This window comes from Aquarana catesbeiana, linkage group LG08 (genome assembly GCF_042186555.1).
Source record: "Aquarana catesbeiana isolate 2022-GZ linkage group LG08, ASM4218655v1, whole genome shotgun sequence".
Classification (NCBI taxonomy): Eukaryota; Metazoa; Chordata; class Amphibia; order Anura; family Ranidae; genus Aquarana; species Aquarana catesbeiana.
Window position 1 is genome coordinate 259,639,852 of NC_133331.1, and position 18,223 is coordinate 259,658,074.

General features: G+C 41.7%; 1 protein-coding gene across 1 annotated transcript; it reads right to left on the reverse strand.

Moving 5' to 3' along the window:
- Positions 1 to 1,067: 1,067 nt before the first annotated feature.
- LOC141105361 (membrane-spanning 4-domains subfamily A member 4D-like) lies at positions 1,068 to 17,777 on the reverse strand. Its single transcript, XM_073595224.1, has 6 exons — positions 17,643 to 17,777; positions 12,817 to 12,939; positions 8,519 to 8,575; positions 8,283 to 8,429; positions 5,608 to 5,733; positions 1,068 to 1,253 (listed from the first exon to the last, which is right to left on the reverse strand). Exons 1-6 carry the CDS (start codon positions 17,775 to 17,777, stop codon positions 1,068 to 1,070), a joined length of 774 nt encoding a protein of 257 aa, XP_073451325.1.
- Positions 17,778 to 18,223: the final 446 nt, after the last annotated feature.

Below are 18,223 nucleotides of genomic sequence, written 5' to 3' on the forward strand. Positions count from 1 at the left end.
AGTCAGTAAACAGTATTGATACACTGTAACCTCTGGCAACCAATCTCAATTGCTGCCTGATCTGATACAGTAAACTGATTTTAAGTCTAGTTGCTATTTATTGTATGTCTCATAGCAGGTGGAGAGTGAAATTGCATTGGGGGGGGGGGGGGGGGCAAGAAAAATTTTGCCCAGGGTCCAATCAACATTAAAGACGGCCCTGCCAATAGGGGATGTCCACATAAAGCAGGCAGTGATGTGGACACCTGAAGGAGAATCCCAAGAAGTAGAGAGAAGGATCATCACATGAACGTGCGTGATCTCAGGTATGTAAAATGGGCATTTAGAGCTTTTTTTTTTCATACCAGTGGTTTAGTTAGAGAGGGAGGGGTGAGTTGCTAATATCCTAGAACTGGGCTTTAATTATTGCCCTTAAAAAACACATATCTATGAACAATACTGACAGTTCACACTTGGTTAAACCAATTTCACTAAATGCTCACCTAAGAACAACTGAGCCATTATCATGCGTTTTCCACTGCAGGACATAAAAGGAATTTTAGACACATAAAATGCTTAACCGAGTCCTTAAAGTGATACTAAGGTTATATTTTTATTTCAAAATAAAAAAAAGAGGTAATCCCCAATCTGTGCATCGATATTGCACAGAGAGGTAGCTCTGCTACCCTCAGCTTCTCCTGTGAAAGTAGGAAGTTGAGGGAGTGGTAATGGAGCTGGAGACCACACTGGAGCCCTGACAGAAGTCAGGTAGGAGTTTAGGGATGGGGGCTGGTGGGATAGGTAACGGGGAGTTTTTTTTACCTTAATGCAGAGATTGCATTAAGGTAGAAAACCTTTAGACATTGGAACCACTTTAAAAAAGTATCAGAATTGTACAGTATGGTTGCCCCTTCCACACTCACTTTCCTTTGTTATAAGCAAAGCAGCTGGCAGTTTCTTTTTTCTGTAAACTCAATGAGACCTTTAAAGGCTTGTCTTACTTTAGGAAGATAATTCTATCACTAAGGCATTAAACAAAAGCACACTGCACACATACAGCATATTTTTCTTCCACCAGTAGATTCTGGTTAAGGAAAGATAAGTTGTGGCGGGATGATGGGGTTTGGTACGGAGTTGCTGGTACAATTCTGACTTCCATGAACGGCTGGATACAGAGGAGGAGAAATAACAGGGGCAGGGTTCGGCATCAAAGTGTAAGGATAGGTAGGCTGAACTTGTCTCATCCAACATTCATTGTTGACTATTAGTGCCTGCTGGAAACATTAAATAATAATACAGATTACAGTGATAGTTCTCACTATAAAAATGAAAAAAGAGTGAGAAGATTCTGTACACATGCATTATTAAAGCTACTTCAGCATTCTACATGCATTATGGCTATTTAAGTCTAAAAAGTATGTGACCACGTTTTCTGAGTCTGGAACTACTTCTATGTATGGTCACCGCTCTGCACCCTTAGTCTATGTCAAAGCTGTGCATAGATGCCCTAAACAATTCTCCTCAACATCTCTCCGTTCCTTGAATCTAGAGACAGCACAATTTGCTATTGGTTTAAAAAATAATTCAAGCTGGAGATTGTTAGATTAAGACATTTAGAAATAGGAGGGAAGCCATTGAGGGTGGAGAATATTTTTTTTATAAAAGATTAAATACTCATTTTTATTTTAAAGATGGCTATGTGTCCTTTTGTCTAATGTCATTGGGTCTGTGAGAGAGGAAAAATCTAAAAAGTCTAAAAAGCAAACTCCTGTTGTTCATTACGCAGCAGGGCAGCTGATTGCCGCTGGCTTCCTGGTCCCTAGCCAATCACTGTAGTAGTGGTGCAGTTATTTCCAGCTTCCAGAGGTATCGGACAGGTGTGGCACATGCATTCAAGTTGGACCAATGTAACTATCCAAAAATATCAATCCCTAAACTTCAGCTTTAAGTTGTAACCAGAACAGGAATAGAGAGAATTCTTTTTAATTTGAACTTTTGTCCCCATGTCAACCATCTAGGAACAAATATCTCTTATTTTATAGAGCCTTCTTATTTCTGCCATTTTTGTCAGGACAGGAAATGAAGGTATTCTTCCCAATAGGACCTAGACTACCATATTTTTTTAACTGTCTTTTTATTGAAAACAATTATCTTTTGTTGCTTTTTCCAAATAGTAAGGCTCTAATGTTTGTTTAGTCTAGGGGGCATGTAAAGGACCTTATTTCCTGCTCCATAAGACTCCTCTTTATTGATCATGCAACCACCTCCTTGGTCCGGCAGGCTTCCTCCACTGAACTACCTTCCTAAGTAGCTGCTCCTCTTTGCTGGTTGTGTGGCCACCTCCTTGTTCCTGTAACCCCCCCCCCCCGGATGACCTTTCCAAGTATCCACTCCTTTTTGTTGGTTATGCATCTGGCCCATCACTGATGTCATAACATACAATGCAGAACCAGCAGTCCTGCATTGAATGTGAGGGCATTGAGGGCCTACCCACATTCTGGAGCTAGAGAGGAATTGAAGAATGCCTACTTTTTGGGAGCATGAAATAAGTTAAGGATTCTTTTGTTACATCCCCTAGACTAAACATACTTTATACCCTTAGAATATGGGGAGGGGATACCGAAATTAAATTTTTAAAAGCGGACCAGGATTCCACTTTAAAACTATTTTGCACTGAAGCAGGGGTGTACCTAAAGAGTTGCGACCCGACCCCCATGCTGCAGGGGGCCTATGTGGCCCCCTTGTACATCTGGATAGGAGGAGCAGTAAAGGCAGCTGCATATAGAGGAAATTATCTCCCCATTTTCCTCCTGCAGCCTCTGAATGGCCACTTCTCCTCCTCTCTCTCTCTTTTGCAGTCATTCAGCGGCTGCAGGAGGAATATGGAGGGATCATTTCCAACACTCCTCCTATCCAACTTTTTCCTGCTGTCCCCTGTGTGCTCTCGAGACCCCGTGCTCTCTCCTGACTCCTTCCCTCGTCCCCTGCAACTCTGCCGGGTTCCCCACTCCCCTCTCTCGCTGGCTGCTGTTGGGGATATGTCAGGATGGAGAGTGGGGAAAGGGGCCAATAAATTTGTAATTTTTTGGCCCCTTCCTTGTACTGTGCTTCAGTTTGTAAATGGAAGGGAAGCTCTGTATATGTATAGGACTATCCCTGAGCATTCATTCAGTGCCGATGAGGCTGCAGAGATGGACAGAGGGCTCCTTTCTCTGTCTAAATAGTGGAACATCAGAGGTCTGTTTAGATCCCTGATATTTCACCAAAGCTCCCAACGGAGCTCCCAAAAAATTGTAAAAAATAATTGAAACAATACCATTGTAAAAAAAAAAAAAAAAAATAAGTAAATAACAAAAATTAAAAACTACTGATACCAGTGGTGAAACTACCAGGGTCACAAAGGTTGCACTTGTGACCGGGCCCTGGTGTTCAGCCACTATGCTCACAGGGAAGTCCTTCATGGTTTCTTGTACCAGGGCCCTGAAGGTTTAAGTTACACCACTGAGCTGAAGGTTTGCTTTCAATCAAGGATACTACTTTGTCTATCTAACTATAAGTAGAGTTATATATTGTAAACTCTATTTGCTCTGTAAATTTTATCTATAAAGTATTCTCAAGCATAAATATTCTACGTGTCTTTCTGTGGTAGTGGTTTGTTTGCTTTGTGTAAAGAGGAGGAGAGAAAAATTATAAAAGAAAGAAAAAAAGGCAGTAAACTGTTTAAAAAGCAAACCTTGGGGTGCAAATCTCTGTTGTCCAAATGTCCATTTGCACTCTAAGTGGTCTATTTATAAAGGAGTGGTATGGATCAGTGGTTCTCAACCCTAACAATTTTCGTTCAAATTTCGCACCATTAGTGGGCTGCAGCAACAGCTGATTTTCGTGCAGCCATCGAGTTTGAGTAATCAGGCATGTTGGAAATTTTTTTTAAAAACGAACGATTTTCTAATCAATGATGGGGAGAATCGTGCGAGAAATGTAATCGAAAAAGAAATGCGCATGTGCAAGAAAAGAAAATTCCCATAAAGAAAAGATTCACAGCCACAAAAATAATTTTCTGTAGCAACAGGAGGTGAAACTGAAGGCTTGGTTGGTCAAATTTCAAAAAATCAATGGTAGCACCTTCGAATGACAAAATGCATGAAATTTCTGATTTTCTCTAGAAAATTCTTTTGAGATTCGACCATGTATGGCCAGCCTTAGAGTGAAATAATTCCAGGTGGAGAGCCTCTCCCCTAGTCACACAGTTTAGCAAGCGTTACCAGGAGAGCTTGGGACACCATGACATATATAGTAATATCTGCTCCCCATTATAAATGGGCCACTCAATGTGTGTCCACTCCTTTTTTTTTTTTTCTGTAGGGTACTCTGAAGGGTAAGCCAAGATGCCCAAAAAAATATTGTGTTGGTCCAGATACTTCTACAGTTTATTCTGACTTTAAGAGTTGAGTCATAGATGAGTCTTCTCTAATCTCTACATATACTGAAGTAAAGCTCTATCATTGTTGGACTTCTTCAGAGTCCATTCTGTCCGCATTTTTTTTCCAAACCCCAATAATGGGGATGTTGAGAATCCCAACATATGTCGGCTTTGTTCACTGACTTTCATTGTACTTTTAAATAAAGTAAATATTCTTTGTATTCTTATGGGGCGTACACACGGTCGGACTTTTCGACTGGTCTGACGGACGCCGACAGAACAAATCCGGCGTACAACCCTATCGTGTGTGGGCTTCACCGGACCTTCAGTGGACTTTTGCAGTCGCAAATCTGACAGACTTTAGATTTGGAAAAGGTTTCAAATCTTTACGTCGTAACTCCGCCGGACCCAGAAATCCGCTCGTCTGCATGCTAGTCCGACGGACAAAAAACGACGCTAAGGCAGGTATTGGCTACTGGCTATCAACGTCCTTATTTTAGTCCGGTGTAAGTCATCACGTACGAATCCGTCGGACTTTGGTGTGATCGTGTATAGGCAAGTCCATTCGTTAGAAAGTCCGTCAGAAGTCCATCAAAAGTCCATCAAAAGTCTGCTGGAAAGTCTGTCGGACCAGTCCGGTCGAAAAGTCCGCCCGTGTGTGCGCGGCATAACTGTTTGTTTAATGGAAGACAAGAAAGTGGTGGCATTGCACATAACAAATGATAGCTGTGAGTATGTGTAAGAGTATGATGGCTTAGAATTCATCCCTTAATATCCCCTATAGCAGTGATGGCGAACCTTGGCACCCCAGATGTTTTGGAACTACATTTCCCATGATGCTCCACTACACTGCAGAGTGCATGAGCATCATGGGAAATGTAGTTCCAAACCATCTGGGGTGCCAAGGTTCACCATCACTGCCCTATACTCTTATGGCAATCCTCATCTAACATTTAATTAATTCCCAATTATTTTGGCAGTTATAAAATATGGTAGGTCCTGTCAATTAAGCTTGAGTGGTATAGAGAAACTGTGAGAAAGCAAGATAGACAGAAGTGAAGGAAAAATAAGAGAGAGGAGTGTGAGAATGAAGAAAAATGTATAAGAGGGGGAGGGATGGCAAGAGAGAGAGAATCATTTAGATGTAATTCTAAAAAATTAAAGATGGTTAAGATGGTATATGATCACATTAATTCCACCTAGCTCACCTGCGGCAAGGAGTCAACGGACCTATAACTCAGAGCATGACAGCCAAAAGAAGACATCGAAATGGCCACGCAGAACTCCAGCAAGCTGACAATTATCAAAGATATTAAAACAATAATTCTGATGATCTGAAAAAAAAAAAAAAATGATATATTAAAAGCTCATCACCTTCAAAAAGCAGGAAATTGTTTTATAATAAAAAATCTGCAGAAACATACAAGCAATAAAAGAGAATGTTACATGGTTAGTCAGGTTGAAAAAAGTCCATCTAGTTCAACCAAAGGGAAAAAAAAAATACATTGAAAACCTCCATATACAGAATCCTATACCCACAGTTGGCCTTCATATACAGAATCCTATACCCCAAAAGTCACGGTCCAATTTATGCCAGCGGCAATCAGATATTCCCTGGAGCAACAATTTCTGGTGTTATTACCTATAAATGTTAACCACTTAAGCCCCGGACCATTTGGCTGGCCAAAGACCAGAGCACTTTTTGTGATTCGGCACTGCATCGCTTTAACTGACAATTGAGCGGTCGTGCGACCGTTGCACCCAAACAAAATTGATGTCCTTTTTTTCCCACAAATAGAGCTTTTTTTTGGTGGTATTTGATCACCTCTGCAGTTTTTATTTTTTGCGCTATAAACAAAAAAAGAGTGACAATTTTGAAAAAAATGCATTATTTTTCACTTTTTGCTATAATAAATATCCCCAAAAAATATATAAAAAAACCCTTTTTTTTTCCTCAGTTTAGGCCAATACGTATTCTTCTACATATTTTTGGTAAAAAAAATCACAATAAGCATATATTGATTGGTTTGCGCAAAAGTTATAGCATCTACAAAATAGGGGATAGTTTTTTGGTGTTTTTGTTAATAATTTTTTTTTTTTACTAGTAATGGTGGCGATCAGCGATTTTTATTGTGACTGCGATATTATGGCGGATACGTCGGACAATTTTGACACATTTTTGGGACCATTGGCATTAATACAGCGATCAGTGTGATTACAAATGCATTGATTACTGTAAAAATGTCACTGGCAGTGAAGGGGTTAACACTAGGGGGCAGTGAAGGGGTTAATGTGTGTCCTAGTTTGTATTCTAACTGAAGGGGAATGTGGACTGTGCAGGGAAGCTAACAGATCGCTGTTCACACTCTGTATGAACAGACGATCTGTCAGTTCTCCCCTCAGAGAACTAGAAACTGTGTGTTTACGCACACAGTTCCGGGTTCTCCGTGTGCCCCGAGCGATCGCGGAAGCCTGGCGGTGATCGAGACCGCTGGGCACTTGCATCGGCTCGGGCGCGCGTGCCCCCTAGTGGCCACAGGGCGAAGCAACATTACATAACTGTGTTTCGCCCAGCCGTGCCATTCTGCTGCAGTTCAACTGCAGCGGCTGGTTCGGCATGTGGTTAATATCCAGTTATATTTTGTGCATTAATAATAGATACCCATGATACGTTTTTTTATTCGTTCAACCCAGCGAGCTGAATGAAAGAAAAAAAAAAAAAAACTGAGAGGTTGCCGTACTAGCTAATTGATGTTAGTGCAGCAATTTTCCCAGCTGAGCTATTGTGTTCTGACAGGGGGACTGCCGCCCTTGCCAGGATACATTGATCACAGCCAAAGGTTTTCCAGCATTTCCATTTGACAAAAGCTGGACAGGCTTTTGTACACACTGGCTGAATGTCGGACTGTTTCTGTTGAACCGACTGATATTATGCCCATGTGTACAGCCTTTAGGAATGCAATTATCTCTTTTTTAAAAACAACCTACTGATCTGGCCATAATTGGTTCTTGAGGAAGACTATTTCACATTTTTACAGCTCTTACTGTGAGGAAGCCTTTCTATACATTATGTGAAGGTTAAATCTTTTTTTCTTCCAGATTTCCCCTTGTCCTCTGTGATGACCTAAAAGTGAATAACTCAACACCAAGTTCACTATATGGATCACTTTTAACGGAAACTGACTTTCCTTTCCATAGAAGCCCAATACATATGTGGTTCTGACACCCTAACAAAATATGAATAACCATCCATTTTCTCATTATATCAATTAGACTAACAACAGCTACTTGACGAAGCTAGCAAAGCGTTCTTTGACTCCTGGGAGATAAGTTTTGCTCAGGTCTACAGTGATAAGATGGTATGGCCACCCAGGAAAAAATATGAACTGTATACATTGAACACGTATCGGTGAATAAAAAATATAATACCTTTGCACTTTCCTCAAATATAAAAATATTGAGCAGCATACTTAAATGATGGCATGCACATTCACAGGGAATCTCTATATATATTTTTTTTTTTTTGCAATATTTATTACCAAGAAAGTGGAGCAACCATTCACATTTTGATCTTCTAACTCTGATGCTCCTTTAGGTTAGACAGAGGGTGAAATCAAAGGGTTTTAGTTAGGTTAAGGGTAGTGTTTACCAAATACTGTTGGAGAAAGTATTTAGGATTAGGCCAAGTCTTGTTTTTTTTGAAGTCCAGGGCACAGGAAGAAGGTTAAGCTTGATGGTATGGGTTGGAAGCTTATACTGAGGCTTATATTTAAGATTGGTGGTTAGAAACTAATTTTATCTTGATGCCCTCAAATGTATAGGAGCTGATCATATTTTAATTACGATCAGTGCAAAAAAAAAAATCATAAACAAGTACACTCACCCCTGCTTCAGCCACGTGGTCCACACAGGGAGTTAGAGCTGAATTATTACAGTCACTGGTAAAATCAGAAATGTCTGAAATAAGAAGACCAAGCTCCAACATGGATGCCAAAGAGCTTATAACGTTCATGGCCAGACAACCTTCAATCTGTACAGAACACATAAAAAAATGGGGTACCAAGCTGTGATCATTCTATGGATGGTGGACAATGTTCTTTAGAAAGTTCCATGACTTACCAGACAACTAGACTCACGGTTTCCAGCAGCCACAGACAAAGAGCCTGAAATGATATACTGGGAAGAAGAATAAAGATTTGGTTATATTGAACTAAAAATCAGGGTGCTTTATTTTCAATCTGTAGTATATAATTCCCTAAATTGTTGTGTCTTTCCTTTTATATTAAAGTTCTGTCACCAGCATGAATTGACGCATCTAATCTAGGAAGACTTCCTTGAAATAGAAACAGGCCTTTTTTCCAGTGGGAACGCGGGGGAACGCAGTTCCGGGACATTCACCACTGACTGTATGTAATGGCAAGTGCTGCTGGGGTGTGCTATAGGGTCTATTGATGCTCACTGCTGGGGGATCTGTTCTGGCTGGAGGGGATCTATTTTTTCATGGGGGTCTATTGTTTCTGGTGGGGGACCTACTGTTACTGGGGGTGGGTCTTATATTGTTGGGAGGGTCAGTTGTTGCTGGGAGAAATCTACTGTTGAGGGAGGGGTCTATTGTTGCTGACTGCCGGAGAGTCTATTGATACTGGTTGTGAGGAGATCTGCTATTGCTGCCGGGAGTCTATTGTTGCTGGGGGGGATTTTGTGTGCGGGGTGGTCTATTGTTGCTGGTGGGGGCTCTATTGTTACTGGCTGCAGGGGATCTATTTTACTGCTTTTCTTGTTATAATTATCACCACAAATTGATATTTGGTTCTGTATTGTCTAAAAGGGCAGTACTGGGAGGTGGGTAGGTATGGAACCAAGGAATGTTGCTCAGAGGTGGGTAGGGGTGGAGAAAAGGGGTGGGTCAGAAAAGGGGAGTTCCTGCACCTATTCTCTGAGAAAAAAAGCCCTGAATAGAAACACTCAATTCAACTGTTGAAAATTTTCGGCCATATCCAGATCCAATAAAGTTTATTCATCGAACCATGAATATCAATAAATAACATTAAATAATAACAGTATTACAACAGTAAAGCTGGTCCTTGACAAGGCCCCCTTTTAGTAAACTATGTTGAAGACGAAGACCCATATCAGCCACTTGACATACATAACCAGCTCAGTAGGCACACACATGAATATACCTGTACATTCAATGGCTGAGTTACACTATACCATTTCTGCACTGCAACCTGCAAACATGTGACATTAGCCCTTATACAGGTTAATAAATTGGTGACCATTGACAATAAATCAAGTTGTCCTGAAGCTCCAAATTTATACTCAACCTTCTTTATGTACCACCAAGGACCTGCCTTTCACCCTCCTGAGACAAAAAAAAAAAATGAATCCTTCCAATATGAATGCCAACCACACTCTTGGCTAATTGCCCCTTAATCCTTAACCAATTCGTTCCTCTTCCCTACACCTTTAATTTAAGGGTGGGGTTGACTAAATTCTAAAGCTGCAAAAAGGACAATGTCTGTAACTTTTTTCCTTTCTATGCTTCAAGGCTTTTCTCTTTCCTTTTAAACAAATCCTAATACCTGCAACTTTTAAACCTATCTTGTCCCTTTTTGTTTGGACAATTTACCTGTTCTCTGAGCAAAGCAATCCACACAAAACAGTTATCAGCCCACACACCTAAACATAAGCTGGCTAAGAAAAATGAACAGGTTCCTAGGTTCCTCCATCTACACAAATGGGGTGGATGGAAGAATCCCCCCCACTGGGACATTATGGGGTTGATTTACTAAAACTGGAGAGTGCAAAATCTGTTGCAGCTGTCCATGGTAGCCAATCAGATTCTAGCTTCAGCTTGTTCAATTAAGCTTTGACAAAAATCCTGGAAGCTGATTAGTTTCTATGCAGAGCTGCACCAGAATTTGCACTCTTCAATGTTAGTAAATCAACCCCTATATTCTGACTATGGCTCATTTCCAACATGCCCCTTTAAAAGAAGTCCAACATATGATTGACTTCTGATGAGCAGGGACAACGACACACTAATCAAAATTAGTCGGGTCCTTGCCTTGATTAGTGTATGGTCTGCTATATTTGAAATTACAAAAAGTGGTGCTAAGTTTTTACAAGAACAGTTTCACACTTTGTCAATTTGTCTAAAACTGCCAGAACTGGTTCAACAAGCCAAATTAAAATGTTTTGGTCTTATCAGACAAGTTTCTTAAAAGCTAACAATTATTATTTTATTTTAGCACAACGAATGGCATGTGCATTCAAAGCAAAGTGTCCCATGTGCTTCTGGCTACTCTCAGTGGCGGCCCATGGGCCACCACTCTCTCCTGCCACCCCTCTAGCACCAATACATATATTCATGCATTGCATGAATCTATCTATGTCTGCCGCTGCCACCCCATTCAGACGCCCGGCCCCTTTTCGGCGAGGGGGTGTTTTTGAAGCACCTGATTAGAGCCATAGGCTAATAGGCGTCAAAAAAGGTGACCCAGCATGGCGCCTGCAGGTCACTCAGCTGTGTTAGGAAAGTACCTGTGTTAGGAAAGTCATTCGCTTTTCTAACACTAAACTGCCTCTCCGCCAATCAGGTACTTGGATCTGTTATCTGTCACCTGATTGGATGAAACGACAGGCGCTGCTATTGGACGCCTATCAGGAGGAGAGGACGGGAGATGAGGACGGCAGGAGATACATGGAGGACCCCGCTTGTCGCCATCACCCCCTGCCCCACCAAGACAGGGTAAGTCCCGGGCAGACGGCGAGCAGGCGGGGGTCACACTGGGGGCATTTAATGGGCACACTGGCAGCATTTGATGGGCACACTGGCAGCATATGATGGGCACACTGGCAGCATTTGATGGCACAGTGGCATCTTTTGATGGGCACAGTGGCAATGTTTGGGCACAGTGGCAGTGTTTGGCGCAGTGGCAGCGCTTGGCACAGTGGCAGCATTTAATGGGCACAGTGGCAGCATTTAATGGGCACAGTGACTGCGTTTGGGCACAGTGGCAGCATTTGATGGCACAGTGGCAATGTTTGGCACAGTGGCTGCAATTGATGGCACAGTGGCAGCATTTGAGGGCACGGTTGCAGCATTTGATGGCATAGTGGCAGCGTTTGGGCACAGTGGCTGCAATTGATGGCACAGTGGCAGCATTTGATGGGCACAGTGGCAGTGTTTGATGGCACAGTGGCTGCAATTGATGATTTTTTTCAAAAATTTTTGGCGCCCCCCCCCCCCAAAAAAAAAAAAATTTGAGCACCAACCGCCACTGGCTACTCTCTTAGTTAAAATCCAAAGTCCTCTGCCACCACCATACCCCATGCAACCATAATCTTACGACAGTGTGTTGGTAATATGAGACGCTGGACCTGTCATAGGCACTAATCACAAGTGTTGACTATGTCTGCCCTTTCCGGCTCCCTCCTCCATTCTTAAAAGCTGTATTATAGCTTCCATCAATAAAAAAAGGAACTATGAATGGAGGAAGTTGACGTTTTATTCATGCACCCTTCCTCCATTCATACAGAGATATTCACTGATGGAGTTATAGCAAAGCTTCTATCAGGGGAGGAGAGGATGGAAAGGGTGGACATAGTCAACACTCCTTGACAAGTACCTACAACAGATGCAGTGCTCACATTAACCCTGTGGCACTGGTAGATTACAGGTAAGGGGGGTGGGGCAGAGGACATTTGATTTAAACTAAGAGAGCAGCCAGCAGCACAAGGAACACTTGAATGTAAGTATAGTCCCTTGTGCTGATTAAAAGTAAGAGTGGTTGTAAAAGCAGAAGATTTTTTTATCTTAATGCATTCTATGCATTAGGATAAAACACCTTCTGTTTGCAGCAGCCCCCCTCATACTTACCTGAGCCCCATCTAGTTCCAGCAATGTTGCAGGAGTGTCTCGGTTGCCCAGGACTCCCCTCCTCATTGGCTGAGACAGCAACGCGGCGCCATTGGCTCCCGCTGCTGTCATAGTCAGTCAGCCAATGAGGAGAGAAAGGGGGTGGTGCTGGGCTGCGACTCCATATCTGAATGGACACAGGTTTCTGTGGCTCGGCTTGGGTGCCCCCATAGCAAACTGCTTGCTGTGGGGGTACTTAACAGGAGGGGAGGGGCCAGGAGCACCGAAGAGGAACCTGAGAAGAGGAGGATCTGGGCTGCTCTGTGCAAATCCACTAAAACAGAGCAGGTAAGTATAACATGTTTATTATTTTTAACTAAAAAACAGAGACTTTAGTATCACTTTAAACTAAGAGAGCAGTAAGCAGCACAAGAAACACTTGAATGTAAGTATAGTCCCTTGTGCTGATTAATTCATTTTCTTTTTCTTCTTTTTTTTTTTAAAGTTTGGCTTCATTACGAAAAGTGTCTGATTAACTCCAGATTTTACTTACAAGAAATGGTCCCCAGAAAGGAATGCCACTGTTTATGGTAAGGTCTGTATAGCTGAAGAAGGACACAAAGTAGAGGATCACCCCGAGTGAGATCTGTATGAAGGCCGCTGAAATCTGCAAAGTCTGAAAAGGAAACATCTTGGCAATTTATAACTAGCCAAAGGAATTTGATTGAATAAGGCTTCATTCACATTGGTGTAATAAACCGACATTTGCTTCCCATTAATAATGTCTTATGACGCGTACACACGATCGGAAATTTGGCCAGCAAAAGACCGATGAGAGCTTTTGGTCGGAAAATGCGACCGTGTGTATGCTCCATCAGACTTTTGCTGGCCGAATTTCGGCCAGCAAAAGATTGAGAGCATGTTCTTAATTTTTCGGTCGGAAAAAGTTCCTATGCGAAATTGCGATCATCTGTAGCAATTCCGAAGCGCAAAATTCCTACGCATGCTCGGAAACAATTCGGCGCATGCTCGGAAGCATTGAACTTCATTTTCTCGGCTCGTCGTAGTGTTGTACGTCACCGCGTTCTTGACGGTCGAAAGTTCAGAGAACTTTTGTGTCACCGTGTGTATGCAAGGCAAGCTTGAACGGAATCCTGTCGGAAAAGCCATCATATCTTTTTCCGACCAAAATCCCGTTTGTGTGTACGTGGGTTTACAAAGGCTTTGAAAAACAAGTGCCTGCTTATTAAATATATAGCAAATGGTCTGGTACATACAATGTGTTTGCGCCCCCCTCCCCCCAAAGCACCCAACCCCCATGTTGCGGGCATGCGGCTTGGTACGGCTCGGGGGGGGGGGCGCTCGCTCGTCCCCACTCCCTTCCCTGACCGGCCAGGCTGCGTGCTCGGATAAGGGTCTGATATGGATTTTGGGGGGACCCCCATGCCGTTTTTTCGGCGTAGGGGGTTCCCCTTAAAATCCATACCAGACCGAAGGGCTTGGTATGCCCCTGGAGGGGAACCCATGCCGGTTTTTTCTTTAAAATTTGGCGTGGAGTTCCCCCTCAAGATTCATACCAAACACAGTGCCTGGTATTGGCGGGGATCCAAGTCGGATCCCCGCACCAGTGTCTACCCGGCTCGCAAGATGTCAAACTCGCCAATAAAAGTGGCGAGATTGACACAATATCAGACAACAATAAAGAAGTTGACCAAAGGGTGGTGGTAAAGAGCTGAAAAACCACGTGATTCGGTGAAAGTTGGCTGGAAAAGTCCTGTCGTCTGTATGCAAGACAAACTTTTGGGCAACACCCTTTGTACAAAAATCCAAGGGAAAGTTTGTACAAAGTCCGATCGTGTGTATGGGGCTTAAGCCGTCCTTAGAATTTGCCATTCGTCTTACCACTACGGCTAGGCACTATGCCTGTCTTTCTTTCCAAAATGTTCTGAGAGCATCAAAATTCCTTCCAACTCCGAAGTGCATCTGAAATGCAGTCTAGTGCTGTAGGCATTTCAGTTTTTACACTCAATGTCCATGTAAACATAGCCTAAGAGCCATCTCTGTATTCACATTTAAAACCCAACATTAGCCAAAATCTTTTACTTCATTTTGGTTAAAGCAGGGAATTCTCTGTTAAAGTGTATCCCAAATGTTTTATCAGGGACAACCTTTTTACCAGATCGGACGTGAAGGAATCTCTCCAATAGAGCCTCTGACAGCGGTAAAACCTGATAGGAGTCCTATTCATTGCCTACGCCATCCGAAACTGAACAACAAAGTTTTGGGTGTAGATACTCTTTCCATTTTTATTTATTCCTCTGTTCCTACGAAGACATTTGCCCAGGCTTCCTCTCAGAAATAAAAGTGATGGAAAATCTTTCAAGCAAGGACAAATTCTAAAACACATGTTTAGTATAGTGAGGGCTAGAGCACCTGGCAAGTTTTAAATTCCTGCCCATTCTTTTCCTGTCGTGAAGGCCACAGCCCCCCATTTCTTGTATGGGCACCCCAGGGAGAGAAAGTGAAAGAAATTCTCCCCCCTGGGGTCACAGACAGAAATAACATAATTAATAGAAATTGTAACTTTCCCATATTATATTATAATATATTGTATTATATTGAGGGCTATAGCACCTGGCAATTTTTTTCATTCCTGCCCATTCCTTCTTGTACCGGTGATGGCCGCAGCCCCCCATTTCTTGTATAGGCATCCTAGGGAGAAGAAAATCTTCCCAGTGAGGTCACAGACAGAAATAATAGAACTAAGAGAAATTGTAAGGTTTCCCCCACACTATCTATATTATATTATATTATATTATATTATATTATATTATATTATATTATATTATATTATATTATATTATATATTTAATTATATTTGTAGCAAGGTCACAGGGCCCCAGAGGCCTAATGGTGACCTCAACAGTTAGGCAGAGCTGACATCTTTCATTGTAGAGGTGGTTAACATGTATGGTGTGTGTAATGCAAGGTGAAATAATGGGCACCAGTCACTTTTTGAATGCGAACAAGAGATTTATTGTCTCTTAGCAGAATTGTGGGAGAGAGGGTTAGGGCCAGGACACCCTTGAGTAGATGCAATGGTAATTGTCAGACTCTGAGACTTCTATAGGTAGACAGTAAGGATGAGCCGAATACCCTCCTGTTCAGTTTGCAGCAGAACATGCGAACAGGCAAAAAATTTGTCAGAACACACAAACACTGTTAAAGTCTATGGAACATGTACATGAAAAATTAAAAGTGCTAATTTTAAAGACTTATATGCAAGTTATTGTCATAAAAATGGTTTGGGGACCCGGGTCCTGCCCCAGGGGACATGTATCAATGCAAAATATTTTTTTAAAAATTGCTGTTTTTTCGGGAGCAGTAATTTTTTTAATGCTGTGAAACTACACAGTAGGAGCTTGTGAATGGTAACTGTGGTCCCAACTGCCTTGAGATTAAACAAAGCCTCGGATACGCCTCCATGGATTGAAATCCTGTAGCACCTGCAAGGTCCCTCTCCTCAAGAAGGCACATGTACAGACCTGTCTAAAGTTTGCCAATGAACATCTAAATGATTCAAAGAATGATTAGAAGGAAGTGCTGTGGTCAGATGAGACCAAAATTGAGCTCTTTAGCATTAACTTGACTAGCCGTGTTTAGAGCAAGAAAAATTTTGACTATGACCCTAACATAATCCCTACAGTCAAGCACAGAGATGGAAACATTATGCTTTGGGGCTGTTTCTCTGCTAAAGGTACAGGTCGACTTTGCTCTACTGAGAGGCCAATGGACAGGGCCGTGTATTGTAAAATCTTGGATGAGAACCTTCTATTCAGCCATAACACTGAAGAAGGGTCGCGGATGGGTCTTCCAGCATGACAATGACCCAAAACATACCACCAAGGCAATAAAGGAGTGGCTCAGGAAGAAGTATATTAAGGTCATGGAGTGGCCTAGCCAGTCTCCATACCTTAACCCTACAGAAAATTTAGGAAGGGAGCTGAAATTTCAAGTCAGATTTAGAGAATATCTGTAAAGAAGAGTGGACCAATATCCATCCTGAGATGTGTGCAAACCTGGTAACCAACTACAAGAAACATCTTACCTTTGTGCTTGCCAACAAGGGTTTCTCCACCAAGTACTAAGTCATGTTTTGCTTGGGGATCAAATACTTATTTTACTCACTGAACTCAATTTATAACATTTGTATCATTTGCTTTTTTTCTGGATTTTTGGTTGTCATTCTGTCTCTATCATTTAAAATACACCTATGATAAAAAATTATAGACCCTTTTTTAAGTGGGCAAACTTACAAAATCTGCAGGGGATCAAATATTTTTTCCTCCACTGTATATAATTTGATCTAAAAGGACCAGTATATACAGTAGATAAATAATTATTTTCCCCATTGTAACTAATATGTTTAGATTAAATATTGTACCCTGCATACACGCATTTATACCCTGATTAGGAAATATAAACTCAAGAAAGATAATGGGGGAAATTTAAAAAACTGCTGCACCGCTTTCCTGGTGTTAATTGATCTTGTTAATATGTTGCGCCTAATGCCGCGTACACACGGTCTGACTTTTCGGCAACAAAAGTCCGACAGCCCGTCCGACAGACTTTCGACGGACTTTTGGTGGACTTGCGGCGGACTTTCTAACGAACAGACTTAACTACATACGATCACACAAAAGTCCGACGGATTCGTACGTGATGACGTACAGCGGACTAAAATAAGGAAGTTGATAGCCAGTAGCCAATAGCTGCCGTAGCGTCGGTTTTTGTCCGTCGGACTAGCATACAGACGAGCGGATTTCTGGGTCCGGTGGAGTTACGACATAAAGATTTGAAGCATGTTTCAAATCTAAAGTCCGTCAGATTTGCAACTGGAAAAGTCAACTAAAGGTCCGGTGGAGCCAACACTCGATCGGATTGTCCGCCGGATTTGGTCCGTCGGCATCCGTCGGACCAGTCCGGTCGAAAAGTCCGACCGTGTGTACGCAACATAATTCAAAAAACTGTTTTGGTTCTGACAACAACACTTCTCCATTGTGGTGCAACACCTGAGCCAATTTTAAAATAAAATGCCAACAGTTTTTATCTTACAAAAGTAAAGCTAATTAAGATTAAGATCAACTTTCTTTTGGCATACAGACAGATTTTGCAAAATTGTTTTGCCTGCATTCTAAAAGTGGCGCAGCGTGCCAGGGATTTTTTAGGTGTATACATAATTTCAGGGAATATTTATATGTTTATATAATCATATCAATCAATTCTATTTTTACAGGAAACATGCATTTTCAGAGAGGGCTTCCCTTTAATATAACCCCTTTACAGCTTCTATTGTGCATCTGTTTCCCTGTGACTCACCCCCAGAGCTTTTGGTTGTCCATTCAGAAATACCTTGAAATATGTTTTCGTATATGCAGCTGGATATGTTAAAGATGTGCTCCACTGGGGGGCCAAAACAAAGGGTATCCGAACAGCATTTAGAGCTAAGGCCATTGTTAAAATGTCCTAAAAGAGGAAAACAAGACATTGCTAAGTAAACAAATCCTGTTATTATGCATAAAGGTAATGTTAATTAGACATGCGCACTACCGAAAAATTTGTTTAGCTTAGTTTTCGTTTCATTCGTTTTTTTTTTTCGCTTATCAGTTCATTTGTTATGATCACCATTCGTTACTTCGGATGCATACGTATTTGTTCCATTCCATTTGTTTAAATGTGGCATTCGTTACTTCGGATAATTCATAACTTCGGTTGCATTCATATTCGTTACGTTTGCTAACAGTTACTTTAGCCAAATTTGAAAAGAAATTCCCATAAAAATGTAAATCTAATCTATCCCAAATTAGCTGCTATGGCGCAGAGACCTGAATAAAATAATTACTGACTTCAGCTATTTTACCTATAATTTAATAGATTATAATAATAACAATAATAAAAAC